Source organism: Tenrec ecaudatus, chromosome 12 (assembly GCF_050624435.1).
Source record: "Tenrec ecaudatus isolate mTenEca1 chromosome 12, mTenEca1.hap1, whole genome shotgun sequence".
NCBI classification, from domain to species: Eukaryota; Metazoa; Chordata; class Mammalia; order Afrosoricida; family Tenrecidae; genus Tenrec; species Tenrec ecaudatus.
The window spans coordinates 110,366,904-110,390,082 of record NC_134541.1 but is presented as its reverse complement, the minus strand read 5'-3'; the positions used below and the strand labels follow the sequence as shown (position 1 = coordinate 110,390,082).

Below are 23,179 nucleotides of genomic sequence, written 5' to 3'. Positions count from 1 at the left end.
TAGGGCATGTTCAAGGGTAATGTAAGCTAGAGGAATTGCTGAAACCCAGGTGGGGAATGAGCATGATAGTGGGACAGGAGGAAAGTCAAGGGAAATGGGGGAAAGAGCTGGGAGGCAAAGGGCATTTATAGAGGCCTAGACAAAGACATGTACATATGCAAATATATTTATGAGGATGGGGAAATAATTCTATGTGCCTATATTTATAGGTTTAGTATTAAGGTAGCAAAAGGACATTGGGCCTCCACTCAAGTATTCCCTCAATGCAAGAATACTTTGTTCTATTAAATTGGCATTCTTTTTTTCTAATTTTTATAAATTGGCATTCTATGATGCTTACCTTCCCGACACAACCACTGAAGACAAAGCGGGTGAATAAGCAAATGTGGTGAAGAAAGCTGATGGTGCCCAGCTATCAAAAGACATAGCATCTGGGGTCTTAAAAGCTTGAAGATAAACAGGTGGCCATCTAGCTCAGAAGCAACCAAACCCACATGGAAGAACACACCAGCCTGTGTGATCACATGGTTCCGAAGGGATCAGTTATCAGGCATCAAAGAACAGAAAATCATATCATTGGGTGCACACCTTCATGATATGATCGCTGAAGACAAATGGGTGCCTAACCAAATGTGGCGAAGAAAGCTGATGGTACCCGGCTGGCTATCAAGGGGTATAGCGTCTGGGGTCTTGAGGGCTTGGGGGGTAAACCAGCGGCCATCTAGCTCAGAAGCAGCAGAGCCCACATGGAAGAGGCACACCAACCTGTGCGATCACGAGGTGTCGAAGGGATCAGGTATCAGGCATCATCAACAAAAAAAATATTACCATAGTAAATGAAGGGGGAAGTGCAGAGTGGAGACCCAAAGCCCATTTTTCGACCACTGGACATCCCCTTGCAGGGGGGTGATATAGCACTGTTGAAAAATACAACTTTCCTCTAGTTCCTGAATGCTTCCTCCCCCCTACCCCCCGCCTCCATTATCATGATCCGAATTCTACTTTGCAGGTCTGGATAGAGCAGAGGATGTACACTGGTACAGATAGGAACTGGAAACACAGGGACTCCAGGGCGGATGATCCCTTCAGGACCAGGGGTGTGAGTGGCAATACTAGGAGGGTAGAGGGAGAATGGGTTGGAAAGAGGAAACCGATTACAGGGATCTACATGTGATCTCCTCCCTGGGGGACGGACAACAGAAAAATGGGTGAAGGGAGACGTCGGACAGGGCAAGATATGACAAAATAATAATTTATAAATTATCAAGGGCTCATGAGGGAGGAGGGAGCAGGGAGGGAGGGGAATAAAAAGAGGACCTGATGCAAAGGGCTTAAGTGGAGAGCAAATGTTTTGAAAATGATGAGGGCAAAGAATGTACAGATGTGCTTTACACAATTGATGTAAGTATGGATTGTGATAAGAGTTGTATGAGCCCCTAATAAAACATTTTTTTTAAAAAGCAGCCCCCAGTTCAAATATGATTAGACAATTGTTAGATGGCTTACAAGGTTTAGATCCACACGCCTGGGTTCGGTCTTCTTAATTGCTTGCTACTTCCACAGAAAGCTTCTGCATTCAGAGAGAAGTCAGACTGCCTATGTGGCTCTTTAGAATTTAATACACAATACAGAAGGGGGAATTGTGGTAAACTGAGGATTTGATAGAAAGTATTTGACCTTATTTCTATACTCAAGCAACCACAGGCGTGGGGGAAACTAGCCCTCTTTTGAGAAAGAGATCCACTGTTCCAAGATAAAACATTTTCAAATACACCTTCTCCAGGCTGAACAATGTGTACCTGCCCCTCCACCAGGAAACAGCCCTCCTTTAAGGAGCAGTCTTAAAGGAGCTACCTTAACAGATGAGTCATTTCTGTGTCTGGTTACTCACTAGGCCTGATGATCATCTGTAGATCAGAGCAATCAGGTCCTACAGCCAACCATCATCAAATGTAGCAACCCCTGGGGAGGGCTCAGGGGTGGCTGAAGGCAACTAGCACTAGGTCAAGATGGTGACTCCCCTCATTGCTGGTTTGTGATGTTACCCACTGACCATGTCATGGGTTAGCTGTATGATGTGCACGTCTTGTGAAAGATCTATTAGACCCATGATCTAGACCCATTGGAAAACACATTCACTCTTCAGTCCTGACATGGGATGAGGAGCCCCTGTGCCCCACCGTCCGTCTGTCTCTAATATTTTCCACAATCACAAAGTCGCTTCTGAAGACACAGTTCGAGTATTGGGGAGCCCTTTACCCCAACAGCCATTTTGTGGGAAACAGGCTGCTGGAAAGCCGGTAACCGACTGGCCTTCTGTGGTGGTTACATAATCTCATGTCAACCTGAGGGCATTCAGAGTGAAGGGGTGGGATTTAGTCTGTCAATCAGGTCGTAACTTGATTGGAGGGTGACCAAGATAAATGGCTCGCCCCTTTCTCCTTCTGCCTTCATCTTTCTGTTGACAAGCCATGTGGAGACTTGCTGAGACCCTACAAGAAGAGCCCCTCTCTCTGCTTCCTGTTGGAGAGCCACGCAGAGACCTGCACCAGTGCTGAGATGCTTCCACCGCCACTGGATCCCGTGTGCTTCCTGCATTCTGCATCATTGCATGTGCTGTGTGACTCTGAAGAGGGATTTATGGACTAGTATCAGACTTCAGGGCTGCTACTGGACTGGGCTGGGATGTTTTCTTACGATACAATTACTCTCTGACATAAAGCTCTTTCTTACACTTAGATGAGGGTCTCTGGGTTTGTTTCTCTGGTCAGCCTGGTCTAACACACCTAAGTCAAGACAGGCTCCCTTGAGAGTGCCCGGCACTCCTGCACCATCTTTCTGCAAACAAACTGAGCATCCTGCTCTTGTTCCAGAGCTGCCTCTGAACACGGCAGCAGAGCACCTTGGAGAGAAAGACGTCAGCCTGTTTGCCAGAAAACAACATACCCGAGGGTTTGCTTTTACTTCTTCCTGTCGCTGGGTGGCACAGGCCATTAACACACTGCTAACTGAAAGGCTGGAGGTTCAAGTCCACCTAGCAGTACAGCAGAGGAGAAGCCTTGGCGGCCTGCTCCTGAAAAAGCAGGGTGGGAAACCCCAGAAGACTGGAAGAACTAGATGCTGCCTGGTGACCACTGTAGACAAGACTGCTTGGAAAGGGAACCCAGAAAGCGGTCCTGGACAAAGTGGGAGGAAAACATGGGACAACAACAACAAAGTCGTTGACAAAGATGAGGCTCAGCGGCTGAAAGAGGTTGGTGGGGCCCACGAGACGATGGCCCTTAGTCACCCACCCAACTTGGAAGTACACTCCTCCCACGTGGCTCACCTGTCAGCCACATGACAGACGGGTCTATACAGTGAGCGATAACACCAGGGAGGAACTCGCTCCTTAGGGCAGTCAGCCACCTGAAGTCAAAGGGCAGTGTTTGCCCACGGTGAAGCTCAGGAGGCAGGACAGGCGCGGACAGGAGGGCAAATGGAAACAGGAAGCACGGGAGGAAGTGGGGAGAATGCTATCCCATGGCGGGGGGGACTACAATCGTGTCACTAATCAAAGTGTGCCTCGATTATGGAATGGAAACGGATGTTCCCTTTAAACTCCCACCCAAATCACAATAAAAACAAAAGGCCCCTCTGGGACACAGTTCCATCCTGATGCACACAGCTCACCATCAGTGGGTTAAAAATGAATCCCAATTCATGATTTTACGGGAAGGTACCCATAGCGTCCGGGTTGGCCTGGTTTTTCTGTCTCTCACAGGCTACAAGCTGTCTTTGTACCTTTTCAAGTCGACACCAAGGAGCATCAAGGACTTTGGCTCAGAAGGGAAGTCTGGGACTTTCCCCGCTTGCCCTTGCCGGGCCCCACAGCACCACAGCTGCTGTCAGCGTTCAGTGCCTTCGAATCAGCTCCAGCTCTTACCGACCCCAAGTACAACAGACAGAATCATCACCTGGACCTGGCCCAGCCTCATTGCCACTGCTGTGTCTCAGTCCACTGCAGCAACTGTGTCAATCAGCTCATTGGGGGCTCCCTCTTTTCTACTACCCCTCCACTCTCCCTCTAGTGGCATAGTGGTTACAAGTTGGGCTGCTAAGCACAAAGACTGCAGTTTGAAACCACCAGCAGCTCTGGAGAAGCAAGATGAGGCCTTCTACTCCCATAAAGAATTACAGTCTCGGAAACCCACATGGGCAGTTTCAGTCTGTTCTACAGATTCACGATTTGTCAGAACCGACTCATGTCAATCAAGGTCAGGGTTGTATCCTCGCAACATACTTATTCAATTTGTTTACTGAGCAAATAACCAGGGAAGCTGGGTTACATGAAGAATGTGGCATCGGGATCGGAGGCAGGCTTATGAACAACCTGCACCATGCAGCTGACACAACCTTGCTTGCTGAGAGGGAGCAGGACTGGAAGCACTTGCTGAGGAAGATCAAGGATTGCAGCCTTCAGTGTGGATGATGACTCCATGTACTGAAGAATAAAGTCCTCACATGAGGAAAATGGAGAAAAGGTGGAAGCTGTCAAGGAGTTCACCTTCTCTGGATCCACAATCCGTGCTCATGGAAACAGCATTCCTTTGGGTCAATCTGCTGCACAAGGCCTTTTTAAAGTGTTGAGAAGCAAGATTACTTTGAGGACTAAGGCACTCCTGACCCAAGCCATGGTATTTTCAATAGCCTTAGCTGCATATGAAAGTTGGACACTGAGTAAGGAAGACGGGAGACTTGATGCATTTGAAGTATGGTGTTGGAGAAGAACATCGAAAGCCTCACGGACTGTCAAAAGAACCAACAAATCTGTCTCAGAAGCACCGCCCAAATGTTCCTTAGAGGCAAGCACGGCGAGATTTTGTCTCACGTACTTTGGACATGTCAGGCGAGACCAGTTGCTGGAGAAGGGCATCGTGCTTGGGCAAGAAGAGGGCCAGCGAAAAGAGGAAGACCTCTGACTAAATGGCGTGACACAGGGACTGCGTCGATGGGCTCCGACAAGAGAATGATTGTGAAGGTGGCAGTGTTTCATTCTGCAGTACACGCGCTCACGTTGAGTTGGAACTCACTCAAAGGCACCCAAGAGCAACATCCTATCTACAGCTAGAAGAAGGGAAAGAATCGATGCACCTGCATTATGATGCCAGGGAAGAAGACTGAAGGTACCTGGACGGCCAGAAGAACGAACAAACCTGTGTTGGAAGGGGCACAGCCAGAAGGCTCCTTTTGAAGCAAGGATGGCGAGACTTCACACTTGGACTTGTCAGGAGGGGCCGTTCCTTAGAGAAGCACATCATTCTTGCTAACGGAGAGGGGCAGCGAGAGGAAAACCCTCAACAGGATGGGCTGACACCGTGTCATCACCCCACACCAGTAGGAGGCGTGGGCGAGCAGACTGTACCCGGGGGACATTGTGGAGGGGAGATGACATCAAAACAGCTGTCTATAAAATGTCTGTGTCGTCTTTCGGTGTTCCGGCCAGGCATGTCACTATTACCCAATTACCCAGCCTCTGGGTGCTCTTTTACAGTGGCCGATTTGGCCATATTTGCCAATGTTTTAGCTGCCAGACTGCGGCAATTCACATTTATGCGCCTGCACCAATAACTTTTGGAGGCTAAAGTAGCAATAGTGGAAAAGATGGAAAACTGACCAGTTACTAATAATGGAGTACCTCACAATGCTGCAACGTGAATGTGTATAAAGATCTTACAAAACGATCTTGTCAGTCAGGAGTCATATCATCTGAGAAATCGGACACCTAGGCCACTGACAACCACACTGATCACGTATTGTTCTACTATTAAAGTTGATAGCAAGCATTACTGATGACTGTATGGCTGGGTATGGTGGGGGGAGGGTGACATCATGGGTTCTCACACTGGTTGACTGACCCCCATGATACCACTGACGAACATGGTACCTGCAATGAAGGGGCAAACCACAGCCACAGTGGTAAGGATGGTGAGGTGGCGTGGGACCGCCTGGAAGGGCTTCCTTCTGTACACAAGGTGGCCACGAGTGGCCACAGCACCCATCACTGGCAAGGTTCCACTCCACCAGGGCCAGGGGTCCCCTTTCCTGGTCTCCATTTCAAGGTGAACACAGACTCACGCCAGACAGGTCACTTGGTCCCTATTCTGGGGCTTAAGGGGATGTGAGGCCTGAGAACAGGGTGGACCAGATAAGTGGGAGGCTCTGCCCAAGCCTGCTCTGCGTGGCACCAGGCATGTTAATGCAATCAGTTTTTGCAGCCACCCCCCTGGGCTCCTTAGAAAAGATGTCCACTTCCCGGAAAGATTAAGTTTCCTGAACGGCGCTAGCCACCTTTAGGAAGCTGCTCGAAATGGTGGGGACACACCCTGAGGCTCCCCGAGCCAGCCAGGGCCATGAGTCACAGCACCCTAGCATTGCAGGGAGATGCACCTGCTGGATGGGCTGCCAGCCGCAGCGGGGGGGGGGGGGGGGGGAGGGGGGCGCTGGGGAGGGTGGGGTCTGGGGCGGGGTTTAGGTGGGGGTTTTGGGTGGGGCAGGGTGGGTTCAGGGTAGGGGCGGGGTGTAATCTGGGGTGGAGTGGAGGTGGGAGGTCAGGGTGGGGGACCTGGGTGGGGTCGGGTTGGGGAACTGGGTCGGGGGTTCGGGTGGAGGTTGGATGGGAGTACAGGTGGGGGTCTGCGTGGATGGGGGAGCAGGGACGCCGGTGGGGACCTGGCAGGCCACGCTGGGGAGCAGGGTTTGCTGGAGGGACTGGGGGTGGTGAGCGCGAGAACCGGGACAGCGGACCCGCGTGTGGTCACAGGAAGGCTGCGACCCCCGGCGCCAGCACGCGAGCTGCGGGTCCCGCTGCACTCACCGACTCTCAGCGTCCCGGCGGCGGCCGCGCTGCCCTCTCGCCGGGCCCCTCCCTCGGCCCTGGGCGCTGCAGCAGCCTCACGGCCGGTGCAGACAGCCGCTGTGGTGGAGAGGGGGCGCCGGCGACCCGCGGCGGGGGACCTGGCCCGGCCCCTTGCGCTCCTGCAGGGGGCGCGCCGGCTCGCAGCACGCGCGTGCGCAGTGGAACGACCCTGCGGGTGCCGGGCACACCCCGCCCGCGCCTGCTTACGCCTGCGCAGTGTCCCACTCCCGTCCGCGTCTGCGCAGGCCACTGGCGCGCCGGCGTCCAGCAGGGGGCGCGCGCCCTGGAGGCGGCGTTGGTGGAAAGTTCGAGACTGACTGGAGTCTCAGGGCCCCGCAGCGCGGACACGGTTTTTGTGAGAACGAGCGCGGTGCGCATAATGGTCGACGCTAAGCCTTCGGTCTCTGGCTCAGGACTAAGGTGCGCTCCCCTGGGCGCTCTCTCAGGGAAACCAAGAGGCGGGCGCCCAGCTCCCTCCACGTAGCCCAGGAAGGCAGCCTGGTTTCTGTCAGACCTGTGGCCGAGGCACGGGGAGTGGGACGAAGGGTCCCGTAGATCTGAGGAGTTTTCTGGAAATCTGGCCTCACCGCATCGAGTTGACTGCGAGGCCCGCACCTGGAGCGTCGTGGTCACTGGCCACTGCGCAGGGACGCGGCGGGGTCACCCCGTGCGGGTGAGAGAGGTGTCCCATGGCCCGGTGGACATTACCTAGCTGGGCAGGGTCCCCCCACTGGTCGCTTGAGGCAGGAAGGACCTGGTTTGGAGTCATCTGGGGTTTGGGTTTCTTCCCCTAGGTGGGAGGGACCCAAGGCCACATCGGGGTCACCTCAGGATCCAGGTCGCTGGGTTGGAATCACCTGTGGTTCGAGGTTCCCAGGTTGGGAGGGTGTCGCTTCATGCAGGGGTCTCCCTGGCCTCACTGGGGTCGCCTCGGGGCCGAGTCTTCGGGTCAGGTCATCTGAGGTGAGAAGGTCTGGATTGGGGTTCCCTGGGGCTCAGCGTGCCCGGGTTGGATATGGGGTCATTTCGCGCTGGAGTGCCCTGGGGTAGGGTCATGTCGCCTTGGAGTTGAGGTCCCCAGATCAGGTAGCCTCAGGAGGGAAGGCCTGGATTTGGGGTCCCCTGAACTTTAGGGTCCCCGGTTGAGTCAAGGTTGCCTCATACGAGAGGGTCCCAAGGCCAGGTCGGAATGACCTGGGAGTCTTCGGGCTGGGGCCGCCTGGGATTCGGGGTTCCCAAGTCAAGTCTGGTTGGGGTCAATTCAGTGGGCAGGGTCGGGATCTTGGTGCAGGGATCCCAGTGGAGGTCACCTCTGGATCAGGGTCCCCAGGCCGGGTCGGGGTCGCCTCGAGCTGGCGGGGGTGGGGGGGCATCCGAGGACTAGGTTGAAGTCGCCTCAGTGGGTCGGGGTCGCTCCGGGTGGAAGGGTCCCGAGACCAGGGCGGGGTCGCGCGAGGCGGGATGGGGGTGGGTGCGGGTGCGGGGCCAACAGTCGGTGAGGCCTTAGGCCTTATCCCAGGTCCGAGCGCCTGCGGCCTGAGGACGGGGTGAGTAAGCGCCCAGTTGGACCCCTCGATTCCCCCCGGCGCCGCCCACTGACCGGCAGGTTGTGCCAGGGATCTAGGGGACCACAAGGACCTTGACGGAGCGTAATGTAGCAGCCGCACGTAGCAGGGCCCCTGGGTTGGGCGATTCATTCTCCCTCTACCCAAATCGTTAGCGTTAGCTCCCGTTTTGTGACCTGAGATGTTGCGATTTAGGTCCCCCACCCCCCTCTCAGGCAGGTGGGCTTCTCTTGAAAGGGACTCCAGTTTGGCGCTTGATCCCAGCGAAGAGGAAGCGCTTGCACATACGTGTGGACTGAGCCACCAGGTGAAGGGGCTTCAGAGTCCCTTTCCGATTCTCAGCGTCCTGCCCCTAAAATGATGGGTAACAAGAACAGCTCTCACGCCAAACTCAAAGGGTTAGAGGGATTTTTGGGTGCTTTTTTGGTTCTTGTTTTGAGGACTAAATGAGAAAACGCATATTGAAATGCTTATCATCAGGCCTGGCATATAAACCAAAAACTCCACTCTCGGCCCTGGGGTCCGTTGCAGCTCACTGCGACCCAACATAGCTGCTCAATAAATGGTAGTATACCTACTGTGTATATGCTGTAGTATAGATAATGTACTCGTATATAGGGAGACTTCCTTGGCCTAGTCTGCAGTGAGCATACAGGGAAGAAAACCAGCCGATGGGAAGCAGTTTCAGGCTTTAGGTCATCCCAGAGGACAGGTGGAGGCATGGGTTACTTTAAAACCTTCTCCCATCCGTCCCTCTGCGCTCTCCACACAGCCTGCACTCCCTGTACCCCACCAAAGTGGCTGTCCAAAGACCTCTCTGCCAGAAACTTCTCAGAGCCTGGCTGGCCATCTCCTCACCTCACCTCCATCATTTTCTCCTTTATTCCCCTCCACCTCACCCCAAGTACAAGTTCTTGCCCTTTCCAATGTAAAATTGGTCACATCCTGCAGTTTTCCCTGTGCTCTAAGCCAATTTCTCATTTGTTCCAGGATTAAGACTGTTTTTCCCTCTCCCTCTTAACTGTGTCTTGTGAGTTGGGTGAATGTTGACAGACAGAGCTCATTGTGTTGACTTGTTTTCCATTCAGCGATTCTCATACACTTTGTTTCATCTCCTTCCTGGCAACCTCCCCAACACATTCGATAATTATGTAAAACCATTTCTGAAATGTATATAAGTGGGGGTTTTATATCTCTTTACTTCAGTGATACTGGGTTTTAGTTTTTAAACATTAGTTTTAATGTTTCCATAGTCACCTTTTGCTAAACTAACCTGAGTTCTGTTTTAATGGAAAGTGTCTGTCTCTCGATTTAAACACCATCCCAATGATCTGTTAATCACTCTTCACATTAACTTACTGCCTTTAGTTATTCGTACCTGCATGTTTCCCGGGTCTCCATTTTTGTACACTTCTTTGAATAAATGTTTTCATTTCTTTGATTTGTTCTCCCATTAATTTGGTCATTTCTAATTTCCTAGGTAATCCACCCACCCTGCCTGGGGATAATTATCTAGGCCAGTGGTTCTCAACCTTCCTAATGCTGTGACCCTTTAATACAGTTCCTCATGTGGTGACCCTCAACCATAAAATTGTTTTCGTTGCTACTTCATAACTGTCATTTTGCTACTGTTATGACTCGGGCGACCCATGAGAAAGGGTCATTTGACCCCTAAAGGGGTCGCGACCCACGGGTTGAGAACGGCTGCTCTAGGCAACTGGAGTAGCGTGGTGCCAGGAACAGCTTTTGGTGTCCATGGAATCTTTAGTTATTGTTGCCTTTTGGATCTTTTTTTAATTCATGTGGCAGAGTGCCCATTGTCTTTTATATTGACTTGGTGTGCTAGTGGGTTACTTAATTCACAGGTTTCTTTTTACCCAACAGTTCTTGGTCTCCTCTTTAAAATGAAAACATTCTGGAATAAAGCATTCTCTTGTCTGTAAAAAATTAGGAGTTAAAAAACCCCCACAACTCATTACAGAAACAAGTCAATAGGGAAGGATCCTTTTCCTCCGAGAAATTCAGTATGATCTTTCTTTCTCAATACTTCACCTTGAATCGTGTCCCCATAGCCTTCTTCCCAGTTGTTCTTAAGTTGGAGTCCAGGGTTGTTGCCTCCATGTCAAGCCATCTGTGGTGGATTTTCTTTTTGCTGTCCCTCTGCTTTCCCAAGCATGATGACCCTTTCCAAGGACTGGTCTCTGATAACATGTTCAAACTACTGAGACAAAGTCTCAATATCCTTGTTTCTAAGCAACATTCTGACTGTACTTCTCTGTGACAGATTTGTTTGTTCTTGTGGCATTTTCTGGTACTTTACGTATTCTTCTCCAACATCATAGTTCAGATGAATTGATTCTTCTTCAGGCTTCCTTACTCAGTGTCCAACTTTCACATGCAGACAAGGCGATTGAAAATACCATGGGCTTGGATCAGGTGCGCCTTAGTCCTCAAAAGAACTTCCTTGTTTTTCAATACTTGAAAGAGGTTTTGTGTAACAGATTTACCCAATGCAATGTGTAGTTTGATCTTGAATGCTTCTTCCATGAACCTTGATTATGGATCCCAGCAAGACAAAATCCTTTGACAACTTCCATCGTTCCTCCATTTATCAGGATGCTAGCTAGGACTTCAGTGGTGAGGATTTTGATCTTTTTCACATGAGTTGTAATTCACACTGAAGGCTGTAATCCTTGATCTTCATCAGCAAGTATTTCAGGTTCTCCTCACTTTCAGCAAGCCAGGTGATAACATCTGCACATTGCAGGTTGCTAATAAGCCTTCCTCCAATCCTGATGTCACATTCTCCTGCATGTAGCCAGCTTCTCTGCATGTGACCCCTTTGTTGACATCTTTGTTCTATTGCAGTGGTCTGGGTCAGCACCGCAGTATCTTCACAGTAAGCTTGCAGGGCTTACTGCAGAACACTGAGCAGAACACTGAGGGCTTTATCCAGACCACTGCACCTAAGTTGGTGGCAGCCTTATCCCAGGTCTGAGCGCCTGCGGCACAAATATGACAATAAGGTGAGGCGCATGCATCGTTGGGGTTCTCAGTGCATAGTGCAGTTATGTTTACAAGATCCTGAAGTCTACAAAGTGTGCAGTAGCATGACGGGAAAGGTGGAACTCTTGTGAGAATGACCATTGGGCCCAGAGATAAAGCAAGCACATGCTGTCAGAGAAGTGGTCCCAGGAGACTTGACTTGCTCACACAGGGTTGCCACAAACCTCCAAAGGTTCATCAATGCAGCCTCTGCAAAGTACAACAAGGGCAAGCCCCATAAACCAGGGTTTTCTTGTATCAAGCATTGTGATAAATGGCTCCTGTTCCCAGTTCTGCAGGGCCCTCCCAGTTGCGTAAACAAAGTCCCTGCTTATGTCCTTATGGTATTGACATTGCCCTTAGCTGTGTGCTTTGTGCTGACCCATGGAATGGTTAGCACATGGGGAGAATTGCTAGACAAGCTTGGGTGCATTGGCTTGGCCTCTGGCCATCAGAACATACCCTAGCATGTCCAGGATAGGATCACCCTTGTGAATCTAACACAGAGGCTATAACAGTTTAAAACCAAAACTTAACACCATCAAGTTAATATCAACTCATAGTGATCCCACAGGACAGAGTAGAACTGCCCCTGTGGATTTCCGAGACTGTAATGGTTTATGGGAGCAGAAAGCCTCGTCTTACCAGGGATCCTAAGGGGTGGTGAACAGAGGTCAAATTCTGGATCTGTTCTGAAGAGAGGGCCTTCTAAAGGATTTGTTGATAAACTGGATGGAGGTTGTGAATGGGAGGGACGTCAAGAGCCTTGTAGAACACGAGTGGGCGCGCTGAGCTGTGGCTGAGGCCAACTGTAGAGCAATCTGCTCTAAGAGGATAGCAGTGGCTCAGTCTTGATGTGACCAGTTTGAGACATCTGTGAGTCATGCAATGATATCAAACAAGCTGTTAGATATTGGGGTCTAGAGTTCAGCAGCATAGCCTGAGCATGGGATACACATTAAAAGTCAACAGCATGGGTCCCGTGGAGGATATGAGCCAGTCAGGGTGCAATGTAGCAACAATGAAACATACAACTTTCCTCTAGTTCCTAAATGCTTCCCCACCCCCACTATCATAATCCCAATTCTATTTTACAAATCTGGCTAGACCAGAGGATGCACACTGGTACAGATAGGAACTGGACACACAGGGAATCCAGGGAGATGATTCCTTCAGGACCAGTGGTGAGAGTGGTGATGCCTGGAGGGTGGAGGAAGGGTGGGGTAGAAAGGGGGAACCGATTACAGAGATCTACATATAACCTCCTCCCTGGGGAATGGACAACAAAAAAGTGGGTGAAGGGTGACCTTGGACAGTGTAAGATATGACAAAATAATAATTTATAAATTATCAAGGGTTCATGAGGGAGGGGGAAAGAGGAAAATGAGCTGATGCCAGGGGCTTAAGTGGAGAGCAAATGTTTTGAGAATGGTGAGGGCAAAGAATGTACAAATGTGCTTTACACAATTGATATATGTATGGATTGTGATAAGAGTTGTATGAGCCCCCAATAAAATGATTTTAAAGTAGCCAAGAGCATAAAAACAGGTTGAAACTCAGGGTACAGGGTATGTGGACAGAAAAGACAGGAGGCCTAGGACGCAGCGGTTTTTTGTGGTTGGGAGAAGGAAAGGCTGAGAAGTCGGCATGAATGAGGCTGCACCAAGGTTCTGAAAGGGCCAGGGGTAATGCTTACATCCTTGTAATGTGCTGGCTATCTCTCCCTGCCCTCTGTTTCCTGACCAGGTACACCCTCTTCCTCAGCTAGAAAATGACAACGTTCAACAATTTAAAGCTTCTTCTCTGGAAGAATTTTATCTTAAAGGTAGGAACTGCTCTCCTGTGGGGACATCATGAGTCCAAGGGAGGGACGGAGGAGCCCTGGTTGTGTGGTGGTTGAGTACTCAGCTGCTAACTGAAAAGCCAGCATTTTGAGCCTACCTACTACCCCCCTCCAAAGGGAGAAAGACAGTTCCACTCTGTCCTTTTGAGTCGCCATGGGACAGAATGTTTACGTGAAATTAGTCTGTGAGATAATGGGTTGCAGAAAATGAGCAGCTTTACCTGTCAATGGGTCCTCCTCTGCAAAAGAGCGATTTGGAACTAAGTATAGACAGCGTCATTGGCACTGGTCACAGAAAAGCTCAAAGGGGATGTTCCTGGCTAATTCACGCCCGTTGTTCAGAGGTGGGGCTGGGAAGATGGAGCAGTTTTTGCCAGAAGAGTAAGCCCCACATGCTTACACTGGTTTTCTGTTTGGACTGACATGCAGCTTCTGTTCTGTTTTTATTCTAGAAGCGGAAGCCTCTGATTACACTCCTTGAAATCTTGATGCCATTCCTGTTTTCCGCAATAGTAATATACCTTCGTTTTAATAGTCTACCCAAAAAAATGCCTTCTTCCAACTACTATCCAATTGATATCAGTGCCCTGCCAGGATACTTCTATTATCACACTCAGAAAAGTATTTTTCAACTTGTTTACATCCCTTCTCACAGTGCGACCGTGAAAAGCATCACTGAAATGGTGGAGAAAAGCTTTGACATTCCATTTGAAGGTTAGACGGAAAGATGGGCCAAGGGTACGGGAGGCATATTTCCCAAGGGTTGCCTGACGTTTTTGCCCAAGAATTCTTGTGATAGTGATTCCAAATCCAGGGTCTGTAAATTTTAAAGAATAGGTAGGGAAAGCAGTCCACGTCGAGTTTTTATTCTTTCTAAAGACAGTACAGATGAGTGTGATTTATGGCTTTTTTTTTTTTTTGCTGTGAATTGAATGAAGGTGAGCAGAGCGGATCAGTTTTCCATTCAACAGTACCGATGCGGTTTGTTTCATCTCATGCATTGCAGTCCTCACCGTGCAGCATGGCTTACTGCACTTCCCGCTTTCATTCCTCCTTCCTTCCTCACCCTTCTGAACTTGGCCCAACGGCAAATGCTGTTTATTTGATCTCAGGTGGTTAATTATTCTAAGATTTGTGTACATCCCCAGTGTAATGTTCCTCCTTTAGGCCTATAGGGGGGACAAGCACACTGCTCCTTGGGTTTCTGAGGCTGTCAACCTTGATGGAGGCAAACTACCTGCTTTGTCTTTTGAACTTGTGGTTAGCAGCTAAGTGCCTTAACTGATGTGCCACCAGGGCTCCTCTTGCTGTTGTTCGGTACTGTTGAGTCGGTCCCGGCCACAGCAGCCCTAGGTGCAGTTCAATGAAACCCTGTCTGCTCCTGTGTTATCCTCCCCATTGTTTTATGTGTGAGTCCATTGTTAACACCACTTTGCCATCTTGTTGAAGGTTTGATTTTTTCTCATTGCCCTTCTATATTCCCACACATGGTGTTCTTCTTCAGGGACTGGTTTCTCCTAACAAATATAAAGTGCGTGAGATAAAGCTCTGGCAAGACAAATCTGTTTGCTCTTTTGGCAGTCCATGGTACTTTCCAAATGCTTTGCATTGATTTCGGTCTTCCTTATTGAGGGTCCGACCGTCACATGCGTATGAGGCAATGGAAAAGACCATGGCTTGGGTGAGGCGCACCTTAGTCCTCAAAGGAACCTCTTTGCTTTTCAACACTCTAAAGAGGCCTTATGCAGCAGAGTTACCCAATGCAATAGTAAATGGATGTGACTGTAAAAATATTAACAGAACTTAAAGGCTTAAAGTGAAAAGGAGGTGTCCATTCTCCCAGCTGTAGTGCCATTCAGGGGGAGCAAATCATTTTTAAAGGCCCTCAGTGTTACAATTTGAGAAGCACTGTTTTGAAAGTTGTGCTTTATGTGGGAGAAAGATGAGGCGGAGTGTTCCTGCAGATTCATAAGCTCAGAAACCCTGTGTAGGGCTACTCAGGGTTGAAATTGACTTGGTGGCAGTGAGTGAGTGAACATACTGTTCTAGTTCAGTGACTTTATAAATAAGAGAGTATGAACTGAAAGAGTCCTAGTGACAGTGGTTAAAGCACTCAGCGGCTAGCTAAAGGTTAGTGGTTCAAGGCTGCCAGCTGCTCAGCAGGAGAAACGAGGTGGCAGTCTGCTTCCCTCAAGATGGCAGTTCTACTTTGCCTATAGGGCTGTGAGTGGGAACCTCAACAGAAACAGATTTTACGAATTTTTCTTAAAAGAAATAGCTTCCCTAAGGAGGTGATGAGGTAGTTAAGGCAGGGAAGACGCAGAGCAGCTGTGTGAAATGGGAGCCATAGGTTCAGGAGGTGGCAGAGGAGCATCAAACAGCACACCCTAGAGGCCAAGAGTTCCTTAGGTGTCCGAGGATCGGAAAATCAGCACTGGAGGCTGAAGTGCAGAACATGGGGGAGTGGTTTCAGATGTGGTCTGTAGTTGTGAGAACCTGTGGCTGAGAACCTTGTAGACCTTGCTAATGTGTCTGGGCTCCTCCTCTGTGCAAAAGGCAGAAGAAGCTTTCAGAGAAGCTGAAATTTCTCAGGCTGTCCCATGCAGGTGTGATCGACAAGGAGGTGTATCTGCAGAAATTCAGGAGAAGGGGGATGGCTGGCTTGCACTCAGGAGATGGGGTTACACAGGCACCTGCTTTCCCAGAGAAGGTAACAGGGGTTGGAGTTCCAAGTGATTGGTCAGAAACTCTCCTGCCTGTTTGGGACCTTCCTCAAACATTAACTCCTGGTTCCCTTAATAGTGGGAAATTGTGCTTTACTTTCAAGTCAGCTTTATTTTAAAAGAAATTGTCTCCTTTGACTTTCCTGTAAGATCTGACTTCAAGAAGTCCTCCCTCCAAAAAGTAAAAGGAAGTAGAGGAAAGAGCTAGGAAGTCTAAATACAGGCATGTACATATGTAAACATATTTTTATATGAGGATGCGGAAATAGATCTATGTGCATATATGTATATATTTAATATTAAGGTAGCAAAAGGACGTTGAACCTCCACTCAAGTACTCCCTCAGTGCAAGAATACTTTGTTCTATTAAACTGGCATTCCATGATGTTCACCTTCCTGACACAATCACTGAAGACAAAGCGAGTGCATAAGCAAATGTGGTGAAGAAGGCTGATGGTGCCTAACTATCAAAAGATACGGGGTCTGGCGTCTTAAAGGCTTGAAGTAAACAAGCGGCCATCTAGCTCAGAAACAACAAAGCCCACATAGAAGAAGCACACCAGCCTGTGCAATCATGAGGTGTTGAAGGGATCAGGTATCAGGCATCATCAGAACAAAAAATTATATCATTGTGAATGAGGGGGAGTGTGGAGTGGAGACCCAAAACCCATCTGTAGGCAATTGAACATCCCCTTACAGAAGGGTCGTGGAGAGGAGATGAGTCAATCAGGGTGCAGGGTAGCAATGATGAAACATGCAACTTTCCTCTAGTTCCTAAATGCTTCCTCCCCCCGGCACCCACTATCATGATCCCAATTCTTCTACCCTACAAATTTGACTAGACCAGAGGATGTACACTGGTACAGATAGGAACTGGAAACACAAGGAATCCAGGGCTGATGATCCCCTCAGGACCAGTGGTGAGAGTGCCAATACCAGGAGGGTGGAGAAAGGGTGGGTGGAAAGGGGGAACCAATTACAAAATCTACATATAACCTCCTCCTTGGGGGATGGACAACAGAAAAGTGGGTGAAGGGATATGTCAGATAGTGCAAGACATGACAAAATAATAATTTATATATTATCACGGGTTTAGGAGAGTGGCGGGAGTGGGGAGGGAGAAGAAAAATGAGCTAATGCCAGGGGCTTAATTGGAGAGCAAATGTTTGGAGAATGATGAGGGCAATGAGTGTACAAATGTGGTTACACAATTGATGTACGTATGGATTGTGATAAGAGTTGTATGAGCCCATAATAAAATGATTTTTTTAAAAAGTCTGCCCTCCACGAAGGTCTTGAAAGCTTCTTTCTATCTTATTACTTTCCACTGATTATTTTAGCCCCTTGTGAGCTGTCTTCTGCCTTCAGTGCTGTACTGGTACCTACTAAAAAAGAAGAAAAAGAAAAAGGTCATCAATGGCTTGCTAGTTGCCAAGCCGAGTGCTTTCTCTCATCACTGTTCTAGTTGCCCTCACTGTTCTATGGGTCACTGTGGATGAGAATCAACTTGATGGCCGAGGGTTTGGAATTTGGTAACAGGGACATTCTCTTCTCTGAATGCTGTGACACAGGTGTCCTCACGGCCTCTCTTCCTGTCATTGCCAATTGTCTTCTTTGCTCACTTCTTGCCTGTAAACAACTCCCTGTTTCCCTTTCCTCCTTCTCTCTGTACTCCATGAAATAATGGCAGCCTTTAAAGCGAGACATCCCACATCCCAGGCAAATGTTTCCTCAATGGTTTGGGGTATGTTTTTTTAAAATTGTAAACAAAAGAATCTTAAGAATTCACAGTGAAAAAGAAATGAATGCTTTGCATTTGAAATTTCCAAACAAAACAAAAAGATAAAAACCTAAAGGTAAATTTCCCTCCTCTTGACACCTCCTAAGTAAACCGTCTGCCTTGAAGTAAAAACAAACAGTTGTTGGCTAGTACTTTCTGAACTGAAATAGCTTTCTGCTCGGTTGGTTGGTTGTTCCTTCCCAGCCTCTGCTCATGCTTGTAGCATATGAGGCCAAGTCAAAAAGTGTTATTCTTACCTGCACAGGTTTATTCCAAGCAAGATGAGTTTAAATCTGTCTTTGTGATCTGATAAATTAATTCTCTTGGTCTCATTAAGAGGCCTTCAGAAATAAGGTTCAATCAAGAGGGGCTTCTGAGGGGATCTGCTCGGCTTGTTCAAATCAAGGCAGAGAGGTCAACTCACAAGGTGATGGAGAGCGTTTCTTGGGGAGTCCTGATAAGATTTCTCAAAACACAGGTGGTCAGGGGGCTTCTTATAAAGATTTTAAAGAAATGACACACTGTAGTGGTAAGAAGAGGTCAGGGAGGCTGTGCTGAGGAATGTGCTTGTTCTTCCAGGGTAGCAAGGGTTTGCCTGGGAGAATTTTGTTGGGACACCTTACCCATTCCCCTACAGCCCTAATTTTGCTCCTTCAGGTGTCTCATTTTGTTCCCCAGGCTCTAGGAACATTTAAAAGGAACAGGACTTGAGCTCTCTGGGGATACCAAAACTTCCATTTGCATAAATTAAAGTGCAAACTTCTTCAGGGAAGGGTGAGAAGCATGGAAACACTGCCCCGCAGAAGTGTGTAGACTAGATGGGGAATAGCTCAAGAAACAATAGTGTCACATGTTGATGTGTTTTGTTCAATAAAGGTATCTGATTTTGTAGTAATACTTTTGGACTGATCTTTGCACAGACACAATCTTGTTTCTCTCGGGGGCCCTGATCCCAACCCCGTTTCAACCCTCCTATTTCAAGTTGTGTTGACCTCACTCCGGACTAAGGATAGAGCATGTCACCTCTGTCTAACACAGTCTTCCCATCGCAGTCCCCTCAAAACAATGGTTGGTCCAGGAAGGCACCGAACTTACAGGCAGGGAAACTTAATGAGATTCTTGCTGAGAACTTTGGGGAAAGAGATGATTGCATTCCACTCTATAACCTGGAAGTTAGGCTACTTGGGGGCCCAACTCGCCCCCAAGTACTTACTGTATATTCGCGAATATAAGCCAACCTGAATATGAGCCGAGGCACCTAATTTTACCACAAAAACGGCATTAAAAATGTGCTGAAAACTTGGCTTTTACACGAGAATATACAGTACTCTTAGAAACTAAATGCTGATCAATTATTTAAAACATATTCTCAAAATAAGGATATATCAAGCCAAAAAACTATGGAAAAGTATTTTATTTATGTGGGAGATTATTACTTAAATGTTCATTTTATGAATATTTATTCAATTGAAATTTACATTTTACATATTTTCCTGTTTATGTTATTTTCACAATTTAATGGTGTGGAGATATTTTAAAAGAAGCTAAGTTTCATTAAGGAAGCAAAGCACCACAAAAGCACAAATAAGAAAAAAGAAAAATAGGTCATGATCCCATCACCAGATCAAAGTGTAGATTGTTAACATTTTCCAGGTTACTAGATATTTTCCTAAATGAAAATTTCTAGGGGAAGGAAGGAAACCAACGAGGTCAATGTAGCTCCTAAGCTGTTAATGAAGCATGCAACAGATTGGGGGAGATGGAGCTGTTCTTTTTCGTAGCCTTGTATGACACAGAGGGAAAGGAGACAAAGTCAAGGCTAAGTCAAAGGGGAAGATGAAGAAGAGACTATCTCCCCACGGAGCTGGGGAACTCAGGAATAAACACGCTCCACTCTCACCTCAGGGTCCTCAAGGAATCCTGCCCTGGAATTGAGAAGAGCAGGGAGATGGGAGCATCCCTGAAATTTGTAGCTCAAATTCACATCAACTGGTTATCAAAAAAGAGTGAGAAGAGAGAAATCCCTAAAACTATTCAGTGGGGCTCAGGCTGGAAGATGCAAATATTTCTGTAGGACGCTACCGTCACTCTCTATCTTGGAGATAACACATTGATTATTGAATACTAGAACCTACCTTCAGTCAATAGCTCAAAGAAAACCCACCCAAAATATATCAAGACCAAGGAGCACACAATAAAAAATAATCAAACATAGTAGGAAAGAAGACACCAAAGGTGAATTGTGTAAACAACAACAAACTGGAAAATACTTCAGATAAAATCACTAGCCCATTACATAAAATCATTCTTTGCTATGTTCAAAGAAATAAACAATCTAAAAGCACCTGTAGGTAGCATGTCACCTAGCAGAACACAGAAATGATCAAAGTATTATTAATATTACACAAATAAAATTTTGCTGAAGGTAATTAAAAATTGGTTTCATCAATAGGGAACTGCCAGAAACTCAAGTAGGAGTCAGAAAGATCATTGAACAAAGGATCTCATTGCTGATGTCAGATGGAACTTGGCTGAAAGCAGAGAATGCCAGAAAGATGATCACATGTGCTTTATTGACCATGCAAAGACACTCAACTATGTGGAGCACAGCAAATTATTTATAAGGTAGCTGAGAATGGCAATTCCAGAACACTTGATTGTGCTGATGCAGAACATGTACATAGACCAAGGCAGTCATTCGAACAGGTTGAAGGGATCTTGTATAGTTTAGAATCAAGAAGTGGTTGTATCGTGGTTAGGGTTAGCCAAAAATAAGACTCCAGGAATTCATGGAATACCAATTGAAATGTGCACTAACAGGTGTGCATCAGGATTGTATCTTCTCACTATACTTATTCAACCTGTACGCTGAGCAAATCAGAGAAGCTGGATTATATGAGGAAAAAAAGGCACTATGCATAAATCTAAGCAAATGTTGTATTAGACTATAATAATAATGCCTGATGGAATTAAAGTAGAATTAAAATGCATATCAACCCCTATGTCAGTGAGGAGAGGATCTTGGTGGTCACCTCACTGTTGCTCTTCTTACAGAACACAATCATGTGTTGCAGTTCATTATCTGGAAAAAGTAGGTTCTTTTTTTTCATCACGCTTTCTTGTTACTTATGGAAAAATGCTAAATAATGTCTATATTCCTTTATCATGCCCACAAGCTAAGTCATAGATGGTTTTAAAAAAAATATCAAACAAAAGAAACTGGGCTACTGGGTTGTATTTCAATAGAGGATCAGGGAGCCTGCGGTAGGTGAATGATTTCACCATTTAACCTTTAGTATTGTTAGGATTTCTCACCATGAGAATAACTTTTGTTTTCAATAGAAAGAAAGAAAAAGCTAGTTAATAGAAATGTTAGAGATTTGAGAGAATGTCTGTGCTCCAAAGCAAAACCAGACTTCTCTGAACAGGAAACAAAAAAAGAAGAGTCTTAAAAGTGAACAATGAGTATTAGCATAATGCTCATGGAAACAGTAAGAATGGACACGGTTAAAGTCTGATAGGTGGTCCAGAGGAACGATGAAGGAAGCACTTACAAATGTAAAGCAGAAGGACAAAGACATGGAAAGTATGATCGAAAAGTTACTGAGCATGAAGGCCAGGCCTGGATGTCACCCTTCCTCTGCTAGGAGTCCCAACAGAAAGAAACAAAAGGATGAACGAGGAGAGGAAGCAAACACAAGCAAGCATAAAAAAGAACATCTAAAGGAACAAAGAGTGTCACTCATTCCAAGCAGGGAAAACGAATGGTGGCAACGGTAGACACTGATTAGTGACATTTCTGAAGTACACAGATGAAGCAGTGTTGTTAGGTGCCATCAAGTTGCTTCTGACTCATAGCAACTCTGTAAACAACAGACAGAAACACTGCCCCGTCCTCCGCCATCCTCACAGTTGCCATGTTTGACCCCATCGTTGCAGCCACTGTGTCAGTCCACTTTGTGTAGGGCCTTCCTCTCTTTTTGCTGCCCCTTGACTTTACCGTACCTGATGTCCTTCTCCAGGGACTGGTCACTCCTGACAACACGTCCACGGTAAGCTGGAAGAAGCCCGACCATCCTGGCTGCTAAGCAGCATTCTGATCGCACCTCTTCCAAGACATGAGCTTTTGAGCAGCCCGTGAGGCTTGCAATATTCTTTGCGAACACCACAACTTAAAGGCACCAACTCTTCTTCAGTCTTCCTATTCATTGTCCAACTGTCACATGCAGATGAGGTCATTGAACATAGCATGACTTGGGTCAGGCACACCCAGTAGTGGGATTCAACTAATTTAACAACCAGTTTGCTGCCCTATTGACTGATTTAAGTATAAAAAAGATATACTGAAAGGTAGTTTATTATTTCACTCCATTAATAAATAAGAAAAACACAAGAGGTACACAAAACAGATTATAAGAAAGTTTTAAAATATTAAATAGTACCTGGCAAGAAGGCTATTGTTGAAGATATTTCCATATTGCTTCCTGATTAGCTTCCTCACTTGCGATATATTTCACTTTTATCTGAGCATTATTGGCTCTATGATTTATTCTTTGTGTGTGATCCAAGTGGGTTTTTTAAAATCATTTTATTGGGGGCTGGTACAACTATTTTATCACAATCTATACATACATCCATTGTGGCAAGCATATTTGTACAGTTGTTGCTATTAACATTCTCAAAACATTTTCTTTCTACTTGAGCTCTTGGTATCAGCTCCTCATTTTTTCCCTCTCTCCCCATCCCCCCTCATGAACCCTTGATAGGTTATCAACTATTATTATTTTGTCATGTCTTACACTATCCAACATCTCCCTTCACCGACTTTTCTGTTGTCCGTCCCCCAGGGAGGGGGTTATATGTAGAATGAATGATTTATTCTTAGCCATCTTTGCACTGTAGGAATAGGATCCCGTTCCTTTCGTGGTAGGCCATTTACATAACAGTCATTGTGTTGTGCAGTTCCTCCTTAGTATAGTGATAAAAGAGTCATTGTGTTTGCTAGATTAGAGGTAACTTTTCTAAACATATTGTGTTCATCTCTGAAAAACCTCTGCACTTCCGCTGACCTTAAAAGAATTGTTCTGACAATATTTTTAGCTCTTTGAACGCTTTCAGGAATTGCATAATTCTCTTGTAATATCTCTGGGAATTTGGAGCATAACTCAAAGCTTAAAGGAATGACGGTGTGTTACCCTCTGGTTGTTTGGCACGTTTTCTGTTTACATTATATGTTTATTTACTGAAGCAGCAAATATAAGGGAATGAAAATGTGTTATTTCATCAAAAGTATAAGAGTTTTATGAAATGAAATACTATAAGCAT

General features: G+C 46.9%; 2 protein-coding genes across 7 annotated transcripts in view; one reads left to right on the top strand and one right to left on the bottom strand.

The window, feature by feature from the left end:
- Positions 1-7,003, bottom strand: part of LOC142462503 (phospholipid-transporting ATPase ABCA3-like) — a 49,788-nt gene extending 42,785 nt beyond the window's left edge. For all 6 annotated transcript variants that reach the window (XM_075564432.1, XM_075564436.1, XM_075564437.1 and 3 more), the window contains exon 1: positions 6,857-7,003. The gene's annotated coding sequence lies outside the window, so the exon portion shown is untranslated. The remainder of the gene's footprint in view (positions 1-6,856) is intronic.
- The window catches only part of LOC142422848 (ATP-binding cassette sub-family A member 17-like), an 81,792-nt gene continuing 63,756 nt past the window's right edge, over positions 5,144-23,179 (top strand). Inside the window, exons 1-6 of the mRNA XM_075528080.1 lie at positions 5,144-5,165; positions 6,803-7,045; positions 7,144-7,318; positions 7,454-7,571; positions 13,277-13,333; positions 13,804-14,065. Coding sequence (XP_075384195.1) covers positions 5,144-5,165; positions 6,803-7,045; positions 7,144-7,318; positions 7,454-7,571; positions 13,277-13,333; positions 13,804-14,065 — 877 coding nt within the window. The remainder of the gene's footprint in view (positions 5,166-6,802; positions 7,046-7,143; positions 7,319-7,453; positions 7,572-13,276; positions 13,334-13,803; positions 14,066-23,179) is intronic.